Source organism: Chlamydotis macqueenii, chromosome 19, assembly GCF_036417535.1.
Source record: "Chlamydotis macqueenii isolate bChlMac1 chromosome 19, bChlMac1.mat, whole genome shotgun sequence".
Lineage (NCBI taxonomy): Eukaryota > Metazoa > Chordata > Aves > Otidiformes > Otididae > Chlamydotis > Chlamydotis macqueenii.
In genome coordinates, this window is record NC_141574.1 from 8,402,147 (window position 1) to 8,425,809 (window position 23,663).

At 46.3% G+C, this 23,663-nt stretch overlaps 1 protein-coding gene across 6 annotated transcripts in view; it reads right to left on the reverse strand.

Annotated features, from left to right (window-relative positions):
- COL26A1 (collagen type XXVI alpha 1 chain) overlaps positions 1–23,663 on the reverse strand; it is a 174,344-nt gene that overhangs the window by 24,124 nt on the left and 126,557 nt on the right. For all 6 annotated transcript variants that reach the window (XM_086763036.1, XM_086763032.1, XM_086763034.1 and 3 more), the window contains 3 exons: positions 16,103–16,164; positions 3,623–3,776; positions 373–417 (listed from right to left, as the gene is read on the reverse strand). In XM_086763036.1, the coding sequence (XP_086619162.1) occupies positions 373–417; positions 3,623–3,776; positions 16,103–16,164 (261 nt within the window). The remainder of the gene's footprint in view (positions 1–372; positions 418–3,622; positions 3,777–16,102; positions 16,165–23,663) is intronic.

The window sequence follows — 23,663 nt, forward strand, 5'->3', positions numbered from 1 at the left end:
CCACCAGCAGCTCTCAGTGCCCCTGGCAGGCCATACCAGTAAGATAATGATGGGTTTTTTTCCTCCAATCACCCAGCAATGTCCTGCTTGCTCTACCCACGTGTCCCCCAGAGAACTCCATTAGGCAATGCTTTCCATCCTTTGTGTGCTGGGGGAACTGAATGTCTCAATGACTATAAAGCTGGTGTTTCGCTTCCCTAAGCAGAGCAGCCCATGCGCAGATAAAAGCCAAAGAAGAAACCTGGCCTTTCTGTATTTGTGAGGCTGAGGACTGCTGGACCCTTCTGGTTTTTGGGACATAATTACGTACAGGACTGGGCATAGCAATATTTTGTGCTTTGAAAGACTAACCAGCAGAAACCATTGACTTACCCTGTGGTATCAGCTGCTCCTCTGCACCTCTGGGTCCTTTAGGCTCTAGTTAAGAGGGACAGGGTAAAAAAAAAAAGGAAAGATATGAAAAATTAGGTCTCTTGCTGCCAACTGGCTCAGCCAGAGTATATATATTTTCTTAATACTCAGTAAAATGTATCCTGTTGATTAACAAGCTGATCAGAAAGGCCAGCGGTGCAGCTGTCTCAACAGCTCTGATTGCTTTTAAATGATTGTCTGTTCTCAGCCCTGTCACTCACAGGAGAAATAACTGCCCTAATAAACAGTAGCAACTTTTCCTGGACCTCAGCCTGGAGAGGCGTCAGCCAACCCAGAGCTGTCAGGTCATCCAGAAACACTCCCACCATTCAAAGTGTCTAGTCCGCAGCAACCATCTTTGTGTTCTGCCCTTAGTCCATCCAGCTGAGAAAGTTGGTGGCATGCAAGCTAGTGTTTGGATTTCCTTTGGCTGGAAAACTAGAAGCGGAGCAAGGTAGGCAATATTTCACAAAAAACTCTGGGGAAGGGGATGGGAGGGACAGAAGCTCAGCTTTCCACAACCCCAAACCACAGAGGACACTCAGGTTTGACTTCCACGTACTCTGTCATCACACTTGTTGAAAGATCTCCTGAGGTCTGCAGTCTCTGGAAGTGAATGTGGGGCCAGCTTCGAGCAGCAAGGCACAGAACGGTGTTGAAATCATACAAAATGGGCAGTGCCTCAACATTCTAAACCCACCACGTGAAATTCCCTACATTTCACCAAAATCTGCACTGCTTTTTTTTTGGCTGGCTTTGAATCGTAGATACAAACCGGAAGGTAGATGTGGACCCAGGTCCATGAAACATCCCCGCAGCTCCTTAGCAAAGCAAGCATCTGAAAGCCCACAGAGCTCGGGTAGGGGCCTGAGCAGGCAATCACATCTCAATAAGCAACTTAACCGATTACTTCCAACTACTGAAAGACACTGTCCCGATCTGAAACAGGCCAGTGCATGCCTGGTTCCCAGTTATTATGCTACAGCTGTTAATCCGCGCTAGGTTAAATAAATCAAGGCTAGAAAAATAAAGGGTAACAGTGAGCAAGGACTGCACTGGGTGGCACGCAGGCAGGGCTGTAACGCACGCGGCCGCCTCTGAGCACAGCCTGGGAGCCTGGCTGACAAGACAAACTCATGTACAGCTCAGACAACATCACCTATTTTTTGGAAGTGATCACTAGCTACCTCCTGGATTTACTACAGGGGTGGAGGGTGACGATACTGGACCACGGAGTCAGCCTGATGCTACAGGAGACCTGTTCTGTTTTCTGTCGCTGCCTGGGTGAGTGGCATTCGCTGCTCCTTGCTCAGCGAGAGGAGACGATCGTGTGTACGGAGCCTCCGAGAGCAGAGGACTTGGAGTGGAAGGGACAAAGTCATCGGTGCTTTTGCTGGATTGACTTTAGTACAATGAAGTGCAGGTGCAGAGATACTGAGACAGCAAAAATAAATGACATGGAGAAGACAGAACGAGCATATAATGGACACTGGGGGAAACGGCTTTAATTCAGTTCCTGGCAGCTGTCACTGTGGTTCTGAAAATACTTTGCAGAACATATTGTTAGTGAACCTCCCTCCATGTTGTGGCATCCTGTCAAATTATAAACATGGAAGACATCTGGTCTATGTTGGTCGCTCCAAGTCTGCTGCAGTCATGAAGGGCTGCCATAGTAAATTGCTCATACCGAGGAGAAAAAAAAAAAAAAAAAGAAAAGAAAAAAAGAAGAAAAAAGCAAAGTAGGCCCTATAGAGGATAAAGAACTAAAAAACTGCTCTGGGAGCAAGCAAAGCAACTAACAGACAGGGCTTTGGAAGCAGAGAGCAGGGATCTTGAAACAAGAATGCCAAGGTCAAGGAAATTCAATGCGCGGGGATCTGTCTAGCCAAGTAGGCTCAGAGGGAGATTTTCTTATAAGTGTATTTTTTTTTCATGCCACAAGAGGGATCATAAAACAGCCCATTGTGTTTATGGTAAATTTAAAAAATATAATGCAGACTGCAACTGATGTTGCTATTCATGGGAAAGTTTTTCCTCCTAATAAAACCAAGAATTACCCCTGCACCCTAGTCCTCTGCCTCCCCGCATCGCTCCCAGACGGGGAAACCCTGCATTCGGCACTCAGTAGGTGAGTATGAATTGTTCCCCTGTGATCCCAATGGCTCTCCGGAGTTCCTCCGGAATGTTTCAATCTATCCAGGCCTCAAAACCCATAGTCTTTGGACTTAAAACACGTACACTGAACCACACAGGCAGGCATAACTTTCCCAAGACCAGAATTCAACCCTCAGTAGACGCTTGTGCCAGCAGAAATCAAGGCTAGCAATGGGCCATTAAGGCTGGCAAAATGGAGCTTCATGTTAGCTTTCAAACTTGGCTGCTTGCTTCCAGGAACGTGCCTGTTCTGCGCTGGCTTAACTTAAGGAGGGGCAGAGACAGAGAGAAAAGCTGAAGTCCCTCTCTTTGTGAGGTGACCCTCATCCTCGCACGGGCAGCAGGAAGGGGCCCTGAGGAAATTGCATCCAGCTTGCTGCAGCTAAAAGGTTGCTTTGGGGTGGGATCAGAGCAGATTGAATTCCTTCTTCTGTGAGTCCGCACAGGTGTCAGTGTGCGACCACCCTCTGCGTTCACAGCTCGGCAGAGAGGGAGTGACAAGAGGCAAAATGACACCTTTAGACTGAACAGCCCCTGGTTTGGAGGAATCCTGTCTCTAGAGCTAAATAATGCTGATTCTGACCCTAAAGGAGAGGCTGAAAGCTCTCAAAATGCCTCTCTGCAGGGTGGTTTTCCCGCTAAACACAATCCTATCCTGCAGCAAGCATTTGCAAAAACCAAAGCTATGGTGCCCCTGCTGAGGGTGCAAAGCAAAGCGCAGATGCAGAGCCACTCGTAGCAGCAAGGCCGGCTGCCCCGTGCTCATCACGCAGCACCAGTGCGGCTGTTCCTAGCAGCGGCTCCGTGCTGGATCAAACACACAGCAGCAAGTGTGCCCATAAAAAAGAGAGGAATCGCCCATCTGAAAATCTTAACCCTCTTCTCCTCTGCGGAGCAGAGAGAAGGAGCTGCCAGCGTTTCCCTCCAGCTCCTCTCCCCTGCAGTTTCCAACACTACAGCAGTACCATCCCAGTGGCAACACGGCCTCCTTTTTAGTGACCCTACAGGACCCATGTCTGTAGGGTGGGCGATTTGGGGATGAGCAGGTAAGGCTTACCAGCAGATCCCCCTGTTTTCCTCAGGACAGTCCCAGGATTCATCAGAGGAAAGGCATCTGGTAGCAGATCGTCGTACCAGGTGGCTGTCGTCCCAGCGATCGGCAGGTTGTTTTCCAACGGTGGGCTTCGCTCCGCAGCCTCGAGCAGCAGGATCTAGACAGGGGACATGGGGAAGGCAAACAAGGTCAGCGGGATGGTTTCATACAGGCTCTCAGTCCTGAAGAGGTCTTGGAACTCCTCTCCTTGCCCGCAGGAGCTGTGACCACAGCGTTTTGGTGTCAAAGCTCTACTGGTTTTCTGGGAAGTGGCAGTAACAAGCGTAGGAAGCTGCTGTGTTAAGTTGCAAGCGGGTCCCGCACGCACCCTCCTTGGCGAGGGCTTCACTGCTTCCACAGAGACTCGGCCTCACAGGCATCGTCTCCCCAGTGAGAAACATGAAACCAGGGACCAGAGCTGCTGGTCAGGGACACAGCAGTTCATGGATAGGTGACGTGTTCAGATCCAGAGTCACACGGTCAGAAATTACTGAGATCGGGTCCAAGGTGAAGGGCCGTACCCTGGGGAGCAAACTGAGGTGCCTCGGGACAAGCACCAGTTGTAAATCAAATTAAAGATGATGGAGACTACGAAGGTTTTAAAGAGCTGAAGTGCTTTAATTTGATGAGCAAATAAAAAAAAAAAAAGGCAGGCAATTTCCTCAAATAGGTATACTTAGAAGGAATAGGACATTATTAAAACTCACAACTGTTTCTATACCTTGTAAGCACACTGCCTTCAAATGAACCCACGTCCCAATGTGCGTCCCTGAGCTATTTGGGCCATTTAGAACCTAAGATGGCCAGGTGACCCTATTTCCCTGCGTGACTTAGGCTGCTGTTCCTCAAGCTGCACTCCCTCGGTCACTGGTGGCCTGTATAAAACTGGAAGTTAGTCTTTAACATGGCTGCAAAAAACCTAAACGCCCACAAGAAGCAGAGGGATAGAGGACCCAGGTGGGCCCTGCCCACTGACAAACTCCATTAAAGTGAAGCCCAGGGAAACATTCATTGCACTTTATAATCAATATATTTTAATTAAAGTTAGGATTAGGATTAAAATTAGGATTATTTTTAAAAACAGATTTTCTATTTTAATCTAAATGCTTCATCCCCTTACCTTCCCAGCCAGGAAGCAAGGGTGGCATAACAAAACAGTCTACAGATTTCTCTTGAAACAGCCTAATCCATCGGGAGCACTGACCTGGAGCGCCAAGCCCACGTGCTCTGCTGCCGATGGATTTCACCCCAGTCGCTAGACAGGAGCTAAACAGGGGCCAAGGGCAGCACCCACGTTCCCGGCGCAGCAGTCCCTGTGTTAGCCGAGCCTGGGACGCAGCAGCAACCCTGCCGCTCACCCGGCAGCTGGACCCATCCCTGACAGAGCTGCCTGTGCAGGACGGACACAGGATGCCCATCAGGCAGGAGCAGGGCTGAGGTTCCTAGAAGTTTTGATCCGAGCATCCAGCCTCTCCAGCAAAGTCTGCTTTCTAAGCACAAAGCTACATGGGAAAACTGAGGAGTGCAAGGCTGTGGTTTGTTACAGCACTGTCTCTTCCCGTTTGGAAGCCACCTAAGCAAATACCGATTTAGGGATAAGGGAAATAAAAGAGAATATGGCTCAAACTTTCCACTAAATCCCTAGAAGTTTCAGCTTTTACATGCTGCGTTGTCTTTACATAATGAAGTCACGCTGCAATTATAAATGAGAGTGACTTGGCTCCACTTGTTTGTTTTTAACTTGCAATTATTACAAGGTTTATCACTTATTTCTTACACGGCATGGTGAGAGCCAGTTCTGCAGCAGTGCCAGAAATGATGAACTTCCTGCAGAATGCACTGGCCTGACAGGGGTGAATCAGAAACTAATTAAACTGGGAGCTAGCTTAAGTGCAGGGGAACTGAACCTCAGCTGTTGCATACAAGCAAAATTCTTCCTTTATTACAAGGATTTTTATTAATGGATCCAGAATCTTGCTTTCTGAATAATAAGCAAGCAAAAAGCAAGCAAAAAGCGCTTTGATTCAACAGGCTTCTCTGGTGCCAGGCGAGGAAGGAATTGGTTCAGTCGCTCTCCTGCACCTCTGTGCTTCTCCTCAGTGATTCATTTGTCAGACTTTCAAGGAAATATGCTATCAGTTCAACAAACACTTAAGCACGTGCCTTACCATAATCTGCTTAATTCCCATTGACGTGGCACTCAAGTGTGCACTGAAGACCTGTTCTGGATCACTTTATTTTATTGTATTATCCTCTTACTTCCCCAGCAAAACACCTGGGTTTTGCCAAGATGAACTCTGCAACGGAGGCAAAACTAATCCTGGGGGTGGCAAATCAGAGGGGCTACGGCCAGGGCAGGGTCAGGATGCTCCCGCTGCGAGGAAGGGACCAACCAGCGCTGCCTTGTATTTTCTGGAGCCCAGCAGCACTGTGGGAAGAGGCGATATGAAATCAATAGCAGCAATGGTCAGAGACCAGCAAACCGCAGGGGTGCGGGGCCCTCCCGGGCGGTGCGAGCGGCGCTAGCAGAGCGCTGCTGAAGGTTGCATCTGGAGTGGAACAGCTCCAAATCATTTTTATGGGTGATAATAAAAATGTGTTACCACATAATCAACACAAAACAGTGGCAACGGTATCCTTTTCATTAAAACAACATGTTTTAAATGAGCGCTCTGCTGATAAACGCTGTAAAAGATTTAAAGGCACGCACAGAATAATCCAGTATGCTCTCTCATAAATTGCCTATATGTACTTAGGAGTCATCAAGGCTCAAACCATAGTAACACGTTTATTTTCCCTGGGCACAAAATAACAGAGGTCAGGAAGTCTCCAGACTTGAAATTGCTGAGAAATTCTAGTTTTTATGATTAGAACTGAAGAAGTGCCCAAAAGAAATAAAGTCGAAAGAAGAGAGCTCTCCCATCCGTGAGATCCACAGAGCCAAACTAAAGAAGGAGAAGCACGAGGGATTTAGTCACATTCAAGATCTCAAACCATACAGTTCTTTCAACAAGGAGTGTCCTCTCACAAGCTAGCACAGCACATAGCCCAAACGGGCTCCGTATGCATTATTGCAATAGCTCTGGAGCCATTCATCTAATTGCTGTCACGTTCTGTTTTTCTTAAGGCTGCCATTGCCATAGTCAAGGGACTCAGGGAGAATTCCCACTTTCATTAAACAAAAAAAGAAAGTTTCTAGCCCACTGAGTAAACCGCTGGAAAATGATACCACAGAGGCTCACGGCCAGAAAGCAAATTAGCAAAATGTGCAATGTATTAAAGTCTCAGTATTAAAGTCTTGGTATTTTCTAGTCAATAAGGTTGAGGTAGAGAGGGGAATAACACCAACTGAAGAACACGTGGCTTTGACTGGAAATCCTCATGGCAAGCAGTGCCCACTTCTGTGACTATCACCACTCCCAAGGCGAAAGTTCTTCGGAATAAACGGAGAACAGAGGCAGAAAACACCCTAATGTCACCATGTAAATGAAATACGTCTTGATGCCATGGGTAATGTTAGCCACCCAACCAGCTAGAGCAAGTACAGAGAACTGGCTGAAGGGCAGTGCTTGAGGTTGCTGCTGGTGGCCTTTCCACTCCAGTTTGCGTTGCACTGGACAAGGTGGAGGATGGCCTTAATGCAACAAAACACTTGGGCTTTTGTCTTTTTGCATGCATGGAAGCAAAAAATCAAATCTGAGCCTAAATGGACACGCTGAACTGGAGCCTCTGGCAACAGAGGTCCCATCGGCATGAGGGCTTGTCTCTGGTTTCCAGACCCCACCTCTCAGATGCAGCTGAACTGGGTCAGAAAGCTGGAAAAAGCTGAAATGGGCTCGTGTCTCCTGCCAGCACCGCAGCAGGAGATGGGCTCGATGTAGGAGATGGCGTGTGAACGCGAAGGGAAAGCAGGAGGGATGACGCACTGCGCTGGCCAAGGAGCTCGCAGGCCAACGCCAGCAGCAGAGGTTATTGCCTGCAAAATTCACCCCTGGGCCCTTTGAGTCCCGCAGAGCCGCCGGGCTCACCTCTGTACAGGATCTGGCGCTGGCTCTTCCACTCACAGCCTGGCTCTTCAACTGTGGGGCCCGCTCACACGTAGGGCCCTCAGCAGGGACGTTAGCGTTATGTGCCTGCGGCTCAGTCCCAGCTTACTCAACCCACCTCCTCCTTTTCTATTTGCCAGCATAAACTTTCTAAACTTCAGACACATACCACATTTCGTGCGTCAGATCAACAGCTCAGGCCAGGGACAATGGAAATGGGAGGAAGGTTTTCATCTTCTTGAGATGTTCGGTGTCAGAGGACTTTTTTTGGCGCGTAGTGGCTTTCAAGAACCCTACTTTGGTTGTTCCCGCACATCAAAAGAAGATTTCACAAACACAGCCTCCTCCCATCATCCGTCCTCCGCTCGCATTCCTGATGTCCTGTAACTAGTAGGTGCTAGAAACAAGGAAAGAACAGTAGGGTTTCCAAAGATTTCAAAATTGATACAACAGGGCTCAGAATGCTTTTTCTTTGGATAAAAATCCATGGAAATGCAAAGGGAATCATTTGACATAATCCAGATGGATATTATTAATTAACAAACAGGGGATAGCTGGTCTCTTGAAGCACTGGCGGAATTAACTCCCCTCCATCCCTCTCTAAAGAGGAGGGAAAGAAACTGCATGAACCCAGCTCATCAACTAAAAATTTCAGTGTAAAATAAGATTCCCTTGATCTTGTAAAGACACAAGCTGATTAAAATGGTAATTGCATAACTTGTTGGACATATCTTTCTTTATAGCAAATTATTTGGCAAAATAGAAGAGTTTTTTAATCATTCATCATGACACAGAGCTAAACGGGGAGTTTTACAAAATCTGATGGCGAATGGTATCTCTCTTGTAGCAATATGAAACCTGTGAACACAACATTCCAACGCAGACACAATTGCCTGGTTTCAAAAGCCAAAAGACATTCAAGTAAGTGTCCACTTACTAAAATCTGATGAACTGGGTGTCCAGAATCCAGGTGACTTCATCCTTATTACATCTTAGAGGCTTTGGTGAAAGGGGACAAGATAATTAATGGATGGAGGAGTCTTCGTTATACTGATAAATTATGTAGGGAGTAATAGTTGATGTCATTGCAGTGACCCAATGTAGACCCAAAGGCAAGGTTTATGTCATCAGCTATTGCATGGAAGACATAAATGTGGGCCAACGGCTTCTGCCAATCAACAGGTAGCGCAGTTCATGCTCTTTCTGCAAAGGTATTGGGGTTTTTGTAGAGGATTTCCAAAAAAGAGGATGCAAAAAGTGACTGATTCATCAACAGGTATCTTCTGGGGGAGAATCAGAGCAAAGAAGACACAAAAGCACAGGCTACCCTACTAGCTTAGATGAAACACAGGCAATGTTCAGAGATCACCAGACCATCAAGGCTTTTCTTGAGAGCAGCAGCGAGGGAAGGACTTGGCAGTGGTCCTACTGGGTCACTGCGCTCTGAGGCACCTGGGGAGTTTCTCCGATATTGCTACACACTGGAGATTTACCTCTGCTGCTGCGAGCCCACGCAGCCTGCCATCGCTGGCACCCCGAAGCGTTAGAGCCAGGAGAAGCTGGATGTGGAAAAGATCCAGCAATCCTTCAATGCCGTGCAAAGAGCTCATTACAGAGTGAAGTACACAACGGGGCTCAGAGTGAAATCAGACTCCCCAGCATTGCTTTAAAACACCTGATAAAAATACATCGGAGCTATGACCTTCCACCCCCAGAATCACATCATTCTTCTCCGTTCAATTTATTGCTTGTCACCTGCTGGGGACGTAACAGTGCTACGGACATGGAGCCAGGCCAGCTTGGGATGAACTCAGTCTTGACCAAGTAACATCTGTTCTCAGCAATGGCTTTGAGATCAGCCCGCTGCTTCTCACCAAGTGAGAAGCCCTCAGTTGTGGCTGAGACATTCACATCAGCAGCTCAAACAGGCTGAGATGCCTGGGGTGCTCTCCTCCTCTGCTGGACTCTAAACGAAAAGCGGCAAGAAGAGAGCAGAAAAAATCAAAAAAATAAGTGGCTTAGTCCCTTCCTGGCTTGTCTTGGTGCAAGCTGAAAAAAAGGATCCCAAGTCATTTTTATCTTATGATCGTACTCCTCACACACCTCCCTTGCTGAAATCTACTTTTTGTCCACAAAAATGTTTCTCTTAAAAAACAAAGCTTTTAAATAATGTTCCCAGGTAGTAAACGCACCACAAAAGCATTTCCTAATGAAGACATAGGATTTGCTTGGCAAACTAAGTTGCATGTTACAGGGAAAAAAAAGAATTTTTCAAATTATTTTATGAAAATATTAAATCTATTTGACTAAAAATCCCGAACTTGTAATTAAAAGAATCTGCGGGAGGTGGTGGTGGAGGAGGTGGTCTTTAAAGCCTTTTTGTGGTTCTGGCAAACGACTTACGTTCCTTACACAGGAACCAGTCTTAGGGGACAGATTGCTCCTTCAATCCAATAGTGATAAGAAATAAGATCCAACAATTACTCCACTTGAGAATGAACAGATTTTAACTGTCATTCTGAAAGATGGAAGCATGCCCAAATGAGAGAAAGACCAGTGCCCAAAGGGTCTCAAGTGCCCTCATCATAAGCACAATTATTGTTGATTAGAAGAAAGCCAATGAGATAGATGCAAAGTTCGGATACGAACATAGACACCGTTTTGGTTCATGGTTCCTCCTTGTAAAAATCAGTTGGGAAGTTGCATTTGATTCTTAGGGACATTGTTACATTAACTGACCTACAGAAACTCGGCATTAAAATAAAAGTTTTACAGGGATTGATTTGTTATTGCTGCTAGAAACCAGCTGGTTATTATACAGCTCCCTGTGAGATAGCCCAAATACGCCTTAAATTCAATGGTTACAGGAGCAGCAGATTCTGCACAGGGTCACATTAGGGAACCTTAGAGATCAGGTAAACCACTTTCCTGTTCAGGACAGAAAAAAAATAAGTAACTGCTAGTGGCAATCACATACACAACATGGAAAATCCATTAAAGTCCTTGAATTATTATCCTTCCAGTACCTAAAGGGGGCTTATAAGAAAGACAGGGAGAAACTCTTTATCAGGCCCTGTTGTGACAGGACAAGGGGTAATGGTTTTAAAATAGAAGGAACCAGATTCAGACTGGACATAAGGAAAAAATTTTTTATACTGAGGGTGGTGGAACACTGGCCCAGGCTGCCCAGAGAGGTGGTGGATGCCCCAGCCCTGGAAACATTCCAGGCCAGGTTGGACGGGGCTCTGAGCAACCTGATCTGGTTGGAGAGGTCCCTGCTCCTTGCAGGGGGGTTGGACTGGGTGGGCTTTGCAGGTCCCTTCCCACCCTAATGATTCTGTGATTCTATAATTCTAATTATCAAGCAACTGCTAATGTCCACTCTACAGGACCAGCAGCAGCCTCACAGTCAAGCAACTGGTGTTTCCCACTCAATCTCTCTGCCATGTCACACCACCATGAAACATGGTCTATTTTCCAAATACTTCTCCACTAGAGCAGGAAATTGTTTTATCAGAGAAAGGAAAAGCAAACCCCTTAAAACATCCCAGACAGCTGCTTGGAGGAAGGGGGAGATACAGAAACATTTCATACAAAGATTCCATTAAACCTTCAAGTAACGGTGCTTCAAAATCAAGAGACACAGGGTGGTGAAGGTGTTGGGGGCAATCTGTTCCAAATGAACGGGGCGATTCTGTACAAACAACAACGTATCAATCTAACTTTGTGCACAGCACAAAGATTTTCTTTAAAACCTTTCAGAATCTTCCGCGCGGGGAATCACATTACAGGGACTGTTTTCATGCAAAAAATATGCATGTCGTTGATTCATTGTGTGATTGATAAATCAGACACGAGATATGTAATGCTATCTCCCTTCATTAGAGCTGTCAGGGAAATGCCACGAACTTCTTGAAAGCAGTGTCAGGAGATAAGGCTGGCTTGTATCAACTCCGACCCAATGCTGCGCTCAAGCTCCAAGCAAAAGCTGGGATTAATATTGCCCTGCCCGTAGCTCCGTGGTGGAGTTTATGAAAAGAAACTGGGGGTTCTTGTGAAGAAAACAAGCAGAAGTTTTTATGCAGCCGCCTGCTTTCCTGCCAGCAGTGCCTGCCGTGAGCAGCAGCGCTGCTTTCTCCTGACGCTGCAGCTCTCTGCAGCTTGGGTGGAGTTTGTCTGGGCTTCATCTTGCGACACAGGAGGGCAGCAGCAGGCTCAGGAAATTGGGAAAGAAAGGGCTGTACACTCTTCCCTCGAAGAAGTTGTGTTGGCAGAAGGAGAAATCCTTCGTTTGAAACAGAAGCAGGGTTCATTCTGCCCTTCCACCGCTGCGGCTCCCCAGAGAGTCAGGGGGTGCTGTAGTGGTATCAAGCAAGATGTCATGGGAGAGAGGTAAGGTTTGGCTTGAGGTGGGGTAGTTTTCCTCCTGCCCTGCACACTTTCTTGACCTTGACCCCAGGCTCAACACCATCCTCCACGACAACGTTCCGTGGCCTATAGATTTCAAGCTCAACACCATCAATCGAGCTTTCAAATCTCTGGCACCCAAATGGGTCTGGTGTCAAGCAAGTGGAAGAGGCCAACTCCATCCTGGGGAGACGACAGGGTAACTCAACACAGGGGAGACAACGATGGAACCTGATTCCATTTCCCTTCACGTCCTTTCCTGCAGAAACATCTACAGCCACATCTACAACCTAGAACAGCACTAAGGAAAGCATGAGACATGTGAAGAGTTTGTTCTGCCACACAGTTCAGCCATGTCTCAGTCTCTCCTCCCCAAGGGCTATATAAGCACTGGTCCCTAATGAGTCATTTTTAATTCCATTTGCTCTCTGTTTATTCTTGCTTCTCGCTTTCTGATCCAACTCTCATATTACAAAAATCAGAGGGTTACTTTTATTACCTCATTTGGACACTGATCTTACAAGTTGGATGACCCAACTCATCTTTGTAATAAGAAAGATGAGAACATTTCTGGTTATATCCCCATTTTTAGAGGGACAGCTATAAAAGTCTGTAGAAGAGGAGTGGGGAAAGAAACCATAGTCTTGCAACCTCTTCTTCCACGACTGAGTTAAAGTTTCTTTAACTTGCCCTTCACAGCCACTGGAGGACAAACATGTGTTTTACGCATCCTCACACATGACCAAGAAATGCTCTTGGCTCCTTGTCCCCGTTGCAGAGGTGGAGGAAAAGATTGCTTTTCACTTGTCCCTAACCTACCCTATTAAAGCAAAACCTCTTACCCAGCACCCGGGTCCACACCGCCTTCAGAGGTAGCTTTCCACACATTTGCTCTCACCTTTGGGTCTTGCAGTATTTAGAACAAGTCTACGCAGGCTCCACGTGCCTCAGAGCCCTTAGGGCAGCTGCCAACGGCCTCACCTGCTGGAAGCTGGCTGGCTACACTGGGGTGGCTGATCTCACCCACTGCCACTCGCCATGGTCATGCTGGGCTGAAATTCAAAACAGCAAAAGCAGCAAAGCTCCTCCACTTCAGCTGTCTCCAGAAGGAGCAGGACTGTGGCAGGGAAATCCTTCTCTACTCATAGGAAGCATGAACTTCTTCATTTGCCTTTGCAGAACAAGACAGCAAAAATCAGGTTGGGGATCAGTCTCCCAACGCTGGTAAGGGACGTGTGCGCTCATCCCATCGTTCCTGTCTTCCTCCAAACAGCTTCAGGCTGTTGTTGTGGTGAAATGAGACATTAGAAAATGACAGATTGGAGAGCTGAGAGACAACTTCACATCACACAAAATAGGAATCTTTCTTTTGGAGAAGCAGGAATACAGACAATACTAAACAAATCCAAGCACCTTTTTAACGGTGCTAGCTATTATTGAATAACAACAACTGAGGTCATTACATTGCTACATAGATCAAACTGAACTTAAATTAACCTTGGAAAGGGGCTGAATCAGCATATTTCTCTTGTGAACAGCACCAGCATTTGTGGAATGTTCTTCACTCTCCATTTAATTGCTACAATCAATTTTTGCACAGCACCCACCGCTTTTCAAACAAAGTGGAAGCCAAAAGATTGATAATGACACTGCTGGGCTGTGCTGCAGAAGGCACACTCGCAGAGATACGGTCTTTAGTACTTCACAATAGAAAAAAAATAACTTATTTCCCTCTGCAAATGTAAACCCTTTGATGAGCTTTGCTCCCAACTTGGGTCTCTGTGGGAGCGTAGTAAAGTCAGAAGGAAACCCATCACAGAACAACACAAATTGCCTCGCTAAAACAGAGACATGACGCACTACGCCCAAGATCGAGAGGTGACAAGAATCAAGTCACCAAAAGCCCCGCTCTTAAGAAGGCACAGAAGAGGTGGTATGGCCTTGGCTATGGCTGGGACTGAGGCAGTACCAGTGTCCTTGAAGTCTCATCTCCAGGGTCTGGCCAGCTACAACTTGGCGCTGCGCTTTGCAGGCATTTCCCTCACTGTTCCTCATGTTGGAAGGTCTGCAAGACTACGAAATCTTCAACCATCAACACCGTGTTGATGACGACTCAGTGCTCCCTCCTGAACGCAGAGCAGGTTGCAGGCAGATGGCTGCCAACATCGGAAGCATTTCCTAAGGACAGCACACCAGGTTTGCCAGTCAGGAGACAAATGCCAGTTGCTGCACAAGTGTCCTAGGTTAGAGCACGAGACAACGTGCTCCTGCCTCCACTGGAGCTCCCAAGCAGAAGGCAAGCAAGCGACACTTCCCAAATGTCGTGGGCATCTGGCAATTGGCACCAATACCAGAGAGCAGGTTGCTTCTGGGTGATGGGCATGCCACCCAATTTAAACCAACTTCATATCTGTAAGACAAAGCCACTGACCCCAATACAGTTTTACTCTTGGCTAAGAATTCTCGAGGGAATTTGGGTAGGTAGGACCTCCTTCCTCCTCCATGAAGTCCTGCCAGGGCCCTGGCTAAAGGTGCCATTAGCCCCTGACACCTCGTTACCAGATGCAAGTGCTAAGCAGCAGAAGCCAGCAGAGCACGGGTGCTCTGGTGTCAGGACAGTCTTTGGTTATCGTTTTCCACCGAGCCAAATATAGAAAGTCCTGGAAAGCGAAGGAAGGTACAGTTGGCTACAGGCTGAGCATGGGAGGGCTGATTTACATCTCTCTCAGGAGGTCTCATGTCCTCCTTGGATTCGGGACTGCACACGCAGAGGTCAGCCACCAGTCCCTCTGTCCTCTCCAAATACCTCCAGCTCCTCGCTGCCAAAGAACACCCACCTGCCAGGTCCTGCTGCTCAAAAGCACTCCAGCTCATCTTTGTCCTTCACACTACAACAGTTGTTTTCACTCGAACAATTCTGCTGCCTATAATTTCATTCCCCCCACCCCTTCATTTTCCTGCAGTGAAATATAACTGCGAAGGCTTTGAGGAAGTTCCAGACAATGTTGCTCACTCCATTTCAGCACAGACAATTCCCAAATTACCACAATATAATGCACTGGCCTCAAAACCACCACAGATCCACCACCCTCCTCCACAAAGGTTTCTCCCCAGATTCTTTTATGTCATTGATAACCATCAGTTGATGAATAACAACATCAGCAGATGCCTTGAAGGGACCCGTATCTAACAGCCAGGACTGGGCTGTCACAGGAGGGACCACAGATCAAAGGGGAACAACTGACTCAGCTGCTTTGTTGCTAGACTGGAACAATTTATCTGAATCCCAGCAGGGAGAAATTAAAACAATTTGCAGGAAAAAAAAATCACTACGTGAAGGTCTCCCCTTAACATTTGTCTCCACTAAAGTACATATGAAAGTATCCCATTTTTCAGAAAAACGATAAAAAACCAGAACTGGACAGCACTTGAAGAGCAAGCTAATGAACAACTATTCTTAGCAAAATCTACATAGCGTTACTCCTGGTTTGCACTCTACATTGGGAAGGTCTCTACAAGGCATTTTTAGTGAGAGAGACCAGAATCAGAGTCTCCTGCTTTCCTGAGCCAGGGGAGTCACTGCTTTCCATCCCCATGTTATCACCAGCTGAAGGCAGGAGATTTTTCATACAGCTCCATCTGCCCTCTGTTTCTGAAGCAAAACCTGAGCCAACGTATTCCAGTCGAGAGCAGCGAGCTATTTATTATTTATTAGCAGCTGTATGTTTGTGACAGCAGGGGAGAAAGAAGACAGAGTCGTAGTGGCGTGGTGGAGTGCAGCCAGGAGGATGTGCAGGAAGCAGAAGGAGCCGGGCTCCATGTGAGCGATGCCCATGTGCAGAGCAGTGCTGCCCATGTTCCCTGGAGCAGGACCACCACAGCGTGTTCCTCGGGCAGACACCTTGTCTCCCCAGGGCTGCCCACTCAGCATCATTTCAGCAGCAACTCTTGGAAATTTTTGCCAAATGGAAGAATAAAGGCAGGTCCTTACCTTGGCCTCAAGCGTGTTCAGCCTCTCGGTCATATCTGCTAGTCTTGTGCAGTTCATGCATTCTGGAAAGAAAAAAAAATAAAATTATGTAAAATTTCTACATACTTTGCATTTTAATCCATGGCTTTCAGTCTGCAGACTCTAATCCTTTTCTGATCCAAGGCACACACAAAAATGATTCAAGATCAGTTACTGGGGGAAAATAAGTATTCAAATCCATTGCACAGGTGAACAGCCACAGTCACATTACATGGACCTCGTTTGGGGATGTTTAATGGGGCAGAGTATGAAACCAAGTTCCCAACAGGTAGAAGGCAGGTGAAGAAAAAAATTAGTTGTAAGACTTTTCATGGTGCCAACCAGCATGACCTGTTGTCACCAGCGAAGACACTCGTTCAGCCACTGGTGCAAGCTGGTGTGGCACGTGCTGCCACCTCACAGGGCATCAGGCTGCACAACCGCTACTTCCACTTCACCCTGTACCGTACCCTCTCCTGTACTAGGTCCTGGTCAAATGCTAAGAAAAAACAATGAATATACAAAATGCCCATCTCTGTGGAGTCCTGCTCCATCCCTGGGCTCCCAGGTCCTGTTGCCGCTCCCACAACAAATCATCCATCTCAGTGACAGCAAGAAAATGCACAGCAGAGCCCAGGGCTGAAGCAGACTGGAGCTGCAGCATGAAGTGGTTTCCATCTTGCTTTGCTGCGTAGGAGCAACAGATAGGCACCAACAACCAAAGGGTCTTGACGGGATGCCTCAGCAAGAGGAAATGTGAACGTAACAGGCTCTAAGTGCAGTTTGAAATGATTGCTTGATACAAAGAACATCACTTATCTAAACAGAAGGCCTGCTGCTTTGCCTCTGTTTCCATTTCAGCGATTTTAAAGTGAGTGAAGGAAGATAAAGACCCGAGCAGAGACGTAATCAAGGTGGCACTTTCACTGTGCTTTGCAGCAGTGTTGAACTGTCCCTTCCCAGCTGTTGGAGAACTTTTCCAGACTGGACTAGTCACCCATCATGACTTCTGAAGCACAATAGTTTTTAAAAAGGGAAAATTACTTGTAGCATGAAGTATTTCTGAGAAGAAAGCATCTATACTCAGGTGATGAATCACTGCCATCTCATGTCTCACAGAGGGGAAATACATCTCTGTGGGCATTTCTAGGCTCCTTACGGGCCAGAGCCACATTTCATCTATTTGTAGGGCAGGGGAGGTTGACCTGTAATTCTTGAGCCCCTTAACATATCATTCGGTGCTACTCAGGCTGAGGTTGTACTTGTGCAGGGGATGCTGAGTAAATCCAGTGCCTACCTATGAGGAAGAACGGGTGAACGTGGGTTTTGGCCGGACTAAGCATCACGAGGACACCTGGGACTCAGCTATCCCCCCTAACAAGCTTTGTCCCCTTTTGTACAGGGACCTCCAAGGAATCATTCCAGTCTTGATCCGCAAACATTTTCCAGTTTGATGAAGCACGCAGTACGTACTGATGGCTCTCAGACATGCAAAGGTTTCAGCGCATGGCTTGGAGGGCCATGGAGCTTGGCTGTTCCACCTTAGTGATTTACAGTCTAAGAAGATTGCATGAGTGCTAACCAATCACCCATGGCTTAAACCCTCCAAAGAAATTATCTTACTGACGCTCTGTGAGGAGCTGTGTAGCTTCCCAAAGGAGCCAGACAGAGCTTCCACGTCACGACATTCAACATTTTGCAAGCAAAGCATCTGTTGGTTCAGGAACACTTAGATTGAGGGATTTCCTCACAGGTCAGTACTAACGTGGGACTTTCTTTTACCAAACAGGAAATAACATTTGTTTATTTTTATTCTCTGCAATAGATCTTGGGCAATATTTTTTGGCTTGAGCTGGCCCATGAATATCCAAGTGTCACAAGTGCGTTGTCCCACAGGGAAGGAAATGGGTGAGGCTTGTTTGGTCTGGATTTGCCTGCGGTGTGTAAAACAGGGAATTACGTTCTGCGTGTAACTGGCTTCATGCTTTTGATCTTGCTCATCCCCACAGAAAGATAAGATTGAATAAATCCAGTGCTCCCAAGAGCCAAAAGGCGTACCACAGAGCAAATGTGTTACAGAGCAAATAAAATACGGAGTCCCATTCTCCCTTCTGCTGGCTTGCACGTAACTCACATAGGTTTCAGAGAGACTGATTTGAACCGTCTGAAAACCATCTCTGGGCATAATTTGATATGGATTGATCGGTCAAGATCTCTTCGGAGAGCTCTGCTCATAAAAAAGGGCTTGTAGTACCCCTCTGCACAGCTGTGAATGAACCAGCTCCCGGGGGGGAAGGACGCTCTGATCATCTCTACCAGACAACGTACAGACAGCACCAGTCCAGCAGCCTTCCCTGCTCTTGAAGAGCGTTTCAAAGAGCCCTCTCAGGGGTGTTTGCAGCACAAAGGGTTAGATTTAAATGACCAAAATGACAGAAAGAGGGAGGAAGCAGCAGTGCCACTGCACGGTGAAGTTTGTACTAAGATAATCTTCATGTCAGTGATGCCTGCTGAAACATATGGAGAACACAAAATCCAGGTCAGCAAGAGAATTATTTAAGCCCACGTTGGATTTGAACCCTGATCCTTTCCTTCGTGAAATGCCTAGAAACCCAGATCTACACCCAAGGTCCTTAGCCTGGACCCAAAAGACATTTAAATAATTCAAAAAGTACATGTCCTAATGCAAAAGATCTTCTTACTAAGGCAAGTTGTCCCACCAACACATCCTTATGACATTTATCTAGCTCACCAACAGATGGATGATGCCTTCAAACACATAGTGAGATGAGTGCTCCGTACTGCAATGACATAAACTACATTCAAAGCTCACTCCCAATGCACCAGGGACCAGGCTGCTTGAAGGTTATCTGTCTTTGCAGAAAGATCGAGGATGATGGTGACAAATCAAGCTAAGAAGCATCTTCCCTGACTACTGAAATATTTAGTGTCTAATCCTGATGGCTGGTGGTTCCCAGGCCTGGGACTGTGAAGTTGAATTTTCTGATCAGAGTGAAAGCAGTCTGCTTTATTAAAATGGACTTGAGAATCTCGCATCACTATTTTACGTGCAACAAATATAACACTGGGGCAAATACACATACCCTCCGACCTGGAACTCCAGAGCAGACGCTTTCCATCTGCAGAAATCCATCACTTGTTGCTACACAGGACCACAGTTTATTTCCCTCATATTCCTAGTTGGCAGATTTGTATTCTTCCAGCTAAACTCTGAGAAAGGAGTTGTGATTTCACTCTACAAAGCCCAACCTCAAAACACATGGTAGGATTTGTTTTAGAAATATTCCAGCAGGGAGGATAAATAATTAAGATAACAAACATGAGACTGTACCAGCATATTGCATGACACCCAGTCTGTCTCCATAATGTCTCACCGTTACTGTCCTAGCACACTTCCTCCCTTCCCGACCGCCCATTCCCCCTCTCCAGCTGTGTAGGTATGCAACTAGAGGGAAAGAAAAGTCTGATGTATCAGAGACGTGGTAGGCTCAGCATGCTGGAAAACAACAAGTCATGTACCCTGCGCCAGCAGTGACCCACTTCACCCAGATCCAAAGGTGACATTTGACTGATCTTCCTTCAACGGCTTTGCAAACGGGCACCGGGCTGTAAGCGTGTGGTTTCCACTCCAGATACGCTCCTACAAAAAGCAACTTACAGCGGCGAATGATCGACTTTGGGTGCTGTGCTGACTTGGCATTGCTACTTTGCAGGGCTTGAGCAGCGTTTGCATAATTTCATGATTAAATAATTGCACACTTCAGCTGCTCAAGGCTGAAAGCCCCACAAGTCTTCAAACTCCTCGCTCGAATCGAGATTAACAAGAAAGGTGTGATAACAGTTTTATACCAATGGGGCTCTAATGATTTCATCACAATTATCGCACTGTCAGCTCAGAGGAGTAAAAAAAAGCCAGGTCAACTTTCACTGCGGGGCCACAGGTCAGAGTTTTGTGCAAAACGGCAAAGAAACCTCTTGGCATCTCTGCCCCATTTCTCAGCTCTGACAGCCCACGCTCGTTTGTATACCCAGAGTCTCTGCAGAATATTAAAAGGGCTTTTGGTTTCCCTACAGCCAGATGCTCAGTAGATATAAATTGCACAGCTCAACTGAAGTCAAGGGATCAAGGCTCTGTCTCTCTTTTTCTTGATGGATTACTCCAAAATTCATATTTCAGATGGGAGGCGGAGGAGGTGGTTTATAGCATATGAAAGGAGAGAGAATTCTGGAATCACAAAGCCTTTGTTTAAACAAATAAAATCTTTGCAGCCAGTTTTTTCAAGACCATGTTTTGCCATTACAAGAAACTTCAACCTTGCAATGCAGTGGTGCGTAGCACACGGTCAGGCTTTGGGACATAAGAATTGCATTTGCAGCTCACGCTTCAACCTGCTCGGGACCCTAAACAATGCCCTTTCCTCCTCCGAGTCTCACTTTCACCCCTTTTTAGCATAATGCTTCTTCTGTAAAGGACCTGAAGTCAGAGGATGAAAAAGGACCAAATGTTACATAAACACAAGAAAATATATGAGTATATTTAATTTCTGTGATAAAACCTGCTGGCAGCTCTTCTCTCTCCATCTAATAAAGTCCACCGCTTTCATTGCACTTTTCAGAAATGGACATGCACAAAGGTGACAGATTTGGTTATCCCCAGGGTACGGGGAGCAAACCAGAGCTGCAGCAAGGCCACACCATCAGCCCACGTTCAGAGCACTGGAAACGCAACAGCAGCTCCACAAAACCCCACACAACAGCTTTCACTCCACACCGGCAACTGTGCAATCAGAACTGCTCAGGGAGGCCCCACGCACCACGCTGTTACGGTTCGGGGTGTGCCGTCTCACAAATCAGTAACGCACAACTTGAGGAGGCCCAGTTTGAATCAAATTGTCTCTTTCAAATAAAGCAAGAGACCAGCTTTTCTCAGTAGACACCTTTCCCCAGGACGCGTTCAGAGTAGTCTCTGAACAAATCTGTAAAAGCACGGGTGAAATGAACTAAATTAGTCCAGGAAACCACGTTTCTTTGCAATGAGAAAAGGACGAAGCTCGAAACTCCTGAGGTAAGTAGGAAGCACAGCTAACTTCTACTGTCAACTTGGTGAGCACCTGAGATGCTAAACTTGGACACTCCTGAGACAAACCACCAGACCACCGACCTCTCCATCCGCTTGTTGCCACACACATACACACAGTTTAGCCAGGGGAGAAAGAAAAAAAAAAAAAAAGGTGATGCATTCAGACTCTGTCACAGAAAAAAATTTAAAGTCAAATTTCACAGTAGAAATCGGAACACAGATCTCCTGTGCCTACCTTGGTGGCCCTCAGCAGGGGACAGCCAGCCTGGGCTTGCATCTCCACCTTTCTTTGATTTGTTTGATTTGACCCTTCCAGCCTTTTTACATGGATACTGAGTTTCCCTAAGTAGTTTATGTTCTGGCCCTTTGCAAAAGCTTTCGCCAGTGCTTGTGAAGGATCGCAGGCCCAAGCCATAAATCACAGCCAACCTGGGATCTGTTTTTTCAACACGTTTCCTCTAATGAGAGTCAGATGTTGGCTTGGATGGGCTTTATTAATTGCTCTTGTTTAGAATCAGTCATGTCTGTAGGTCCGTAACGGGGTTTGAGCATGTGAAAGGCAAAGGGCTGACAGCAACCGTGGAGAGGAGGAACGCCCGTGTCGCCCAGTAGCCTCTGCTCTGAAAAGCAAACAGGAATCCAGGGTCTGGAGAGCTGCGGGAGGGAAGGGCTCCTACTGGGATATCACACCCTGGCCACAGCTCAGGACCCAGTAAGCTGGAGCAGGAACTGTTTCTCTGTAAGAGGAAGCTCTCTGAGTTTTGTTTAGTGTAGGATCATTAAGACTCAGCTGCAAGAGTCTCTCAGTTTACTACCATGACATTTACTTGTTGTGTGCATTGCAAATTTTCGCCTTTTGGCAAAGACAGTGGCGAGGGAAGAGTCCCAGACGGCCGGAGTCTCTCACAGCAGCGGCGTGCGAGAAGGCGTCCAACTGAAAAAAAGAAGAGCTCATTCCATCCCTCCTCTCCCCAACATGTCAGCGCGTTCAGCTGCAGGGGAAATCTGTGGTTTTGCTGAACTGCAAACATTGCCCGCTCTAACCCGAGCACGCATAGGCTGGATGCGCACCCAGCGCACCACCACGCTCCGGCGTCCTGTCTGTTCGGGCCGTATGGAGGCAGCTGAGCGAGGCGGCTCTCACCCATGAGCCAACGTGGATGGAAGGAGGGAAGAGAGAGAGACAGCTTCTTTCTCTTTATCCCCTTTTGGGGTCCAATTACTACCAAAAACCATAGGCTACTCACTTTCAACACACAGTTCCTCTAATCCCAAGTTCAAAATCAGCACTGACAAAGCCCCACAATGTTTCCGCTCAGCGTGACCGTGACCACAATTAAACCATCTCACAGGTGAGGAACTGGAGGCTCGGAGAAATTACAAGACGGTCTCATTGACCAGAGACGGTTTGTTCTCTCTCACAGTTTTCACATCAGGATTTTACAGGACGGAAAGATTTATTTTCACCTGTAAATTGTGAGTTATGAGGCCGCCTATCAATATGAAATAGAACACCTAGGGAAAACTTGTGCCTTTTTACCATCATTACAGATAACGTGCCATCTCTGCCAGGAGACCCCGATCACTGCCAGAATTTCTCCATTTGTAATCTCTCTCTTGTATCTTTGTTATAACAACCCTTACCCTTAACTTACTGGCTGTCTTTAAAAAGCACCTCATATCTCCTTTCTTGTGAGAACTGCTATCGGATCTTTTTCTGCCTGTAAAATATTCATATTTCATTTTCATGTCTACTTTATTCCACCTTCTTAAACAGGAAAAGAATTTTTTTTTCCCTGAATAAGCAAAAATATTTTTTCATTATCATGATATTCTGTGATTTTGAAGTGTCTGTAAAAAACACCTGAGCAAAACTGAGTGAAAAGAAAGTTTAACACAAAACTGACTTTTGGAGCAACAATTACTATTCAAGAACCCACATAAAATTTGGTCCACAGTTTCAAGTGAAAAAGTGGGTGCAATTTTAAATTTTTTTCAATATTTTCTCTATATTTTTTTTTTTAAATATTTCCATAGTTTCTTAATGACATGTTTTAGTCTTAAGTTTTGAAATAGAATTTATTTCACAACTCACCTAAATTAAAAATGAAATGAACTAATTAAATAGTCTTAAGTTAAACTAAATAGTTCACTTAGGGTCAAATGAAATAATTTGGGTTGACCCAAACCCATATTTTAGTCATTACGTTGTGTCAAAAACCTAAAAATTTCCATTTCACTTTCTCCCAAATCATTTCTCCTTCCAATTTTTTGGTGGACCCCAAAACCTCCATTATTTACCCAGGTCTATTCTTAAACAGCTCACATCACTCACATTGTTTTACTTAAAATTTCACACATGCACACTCCCACACCAACTAATTTCATACCTAATTGCTCTCAGCCTGGGGATTTGTGCTCTTTCGCGGTGCCAGAGATCTA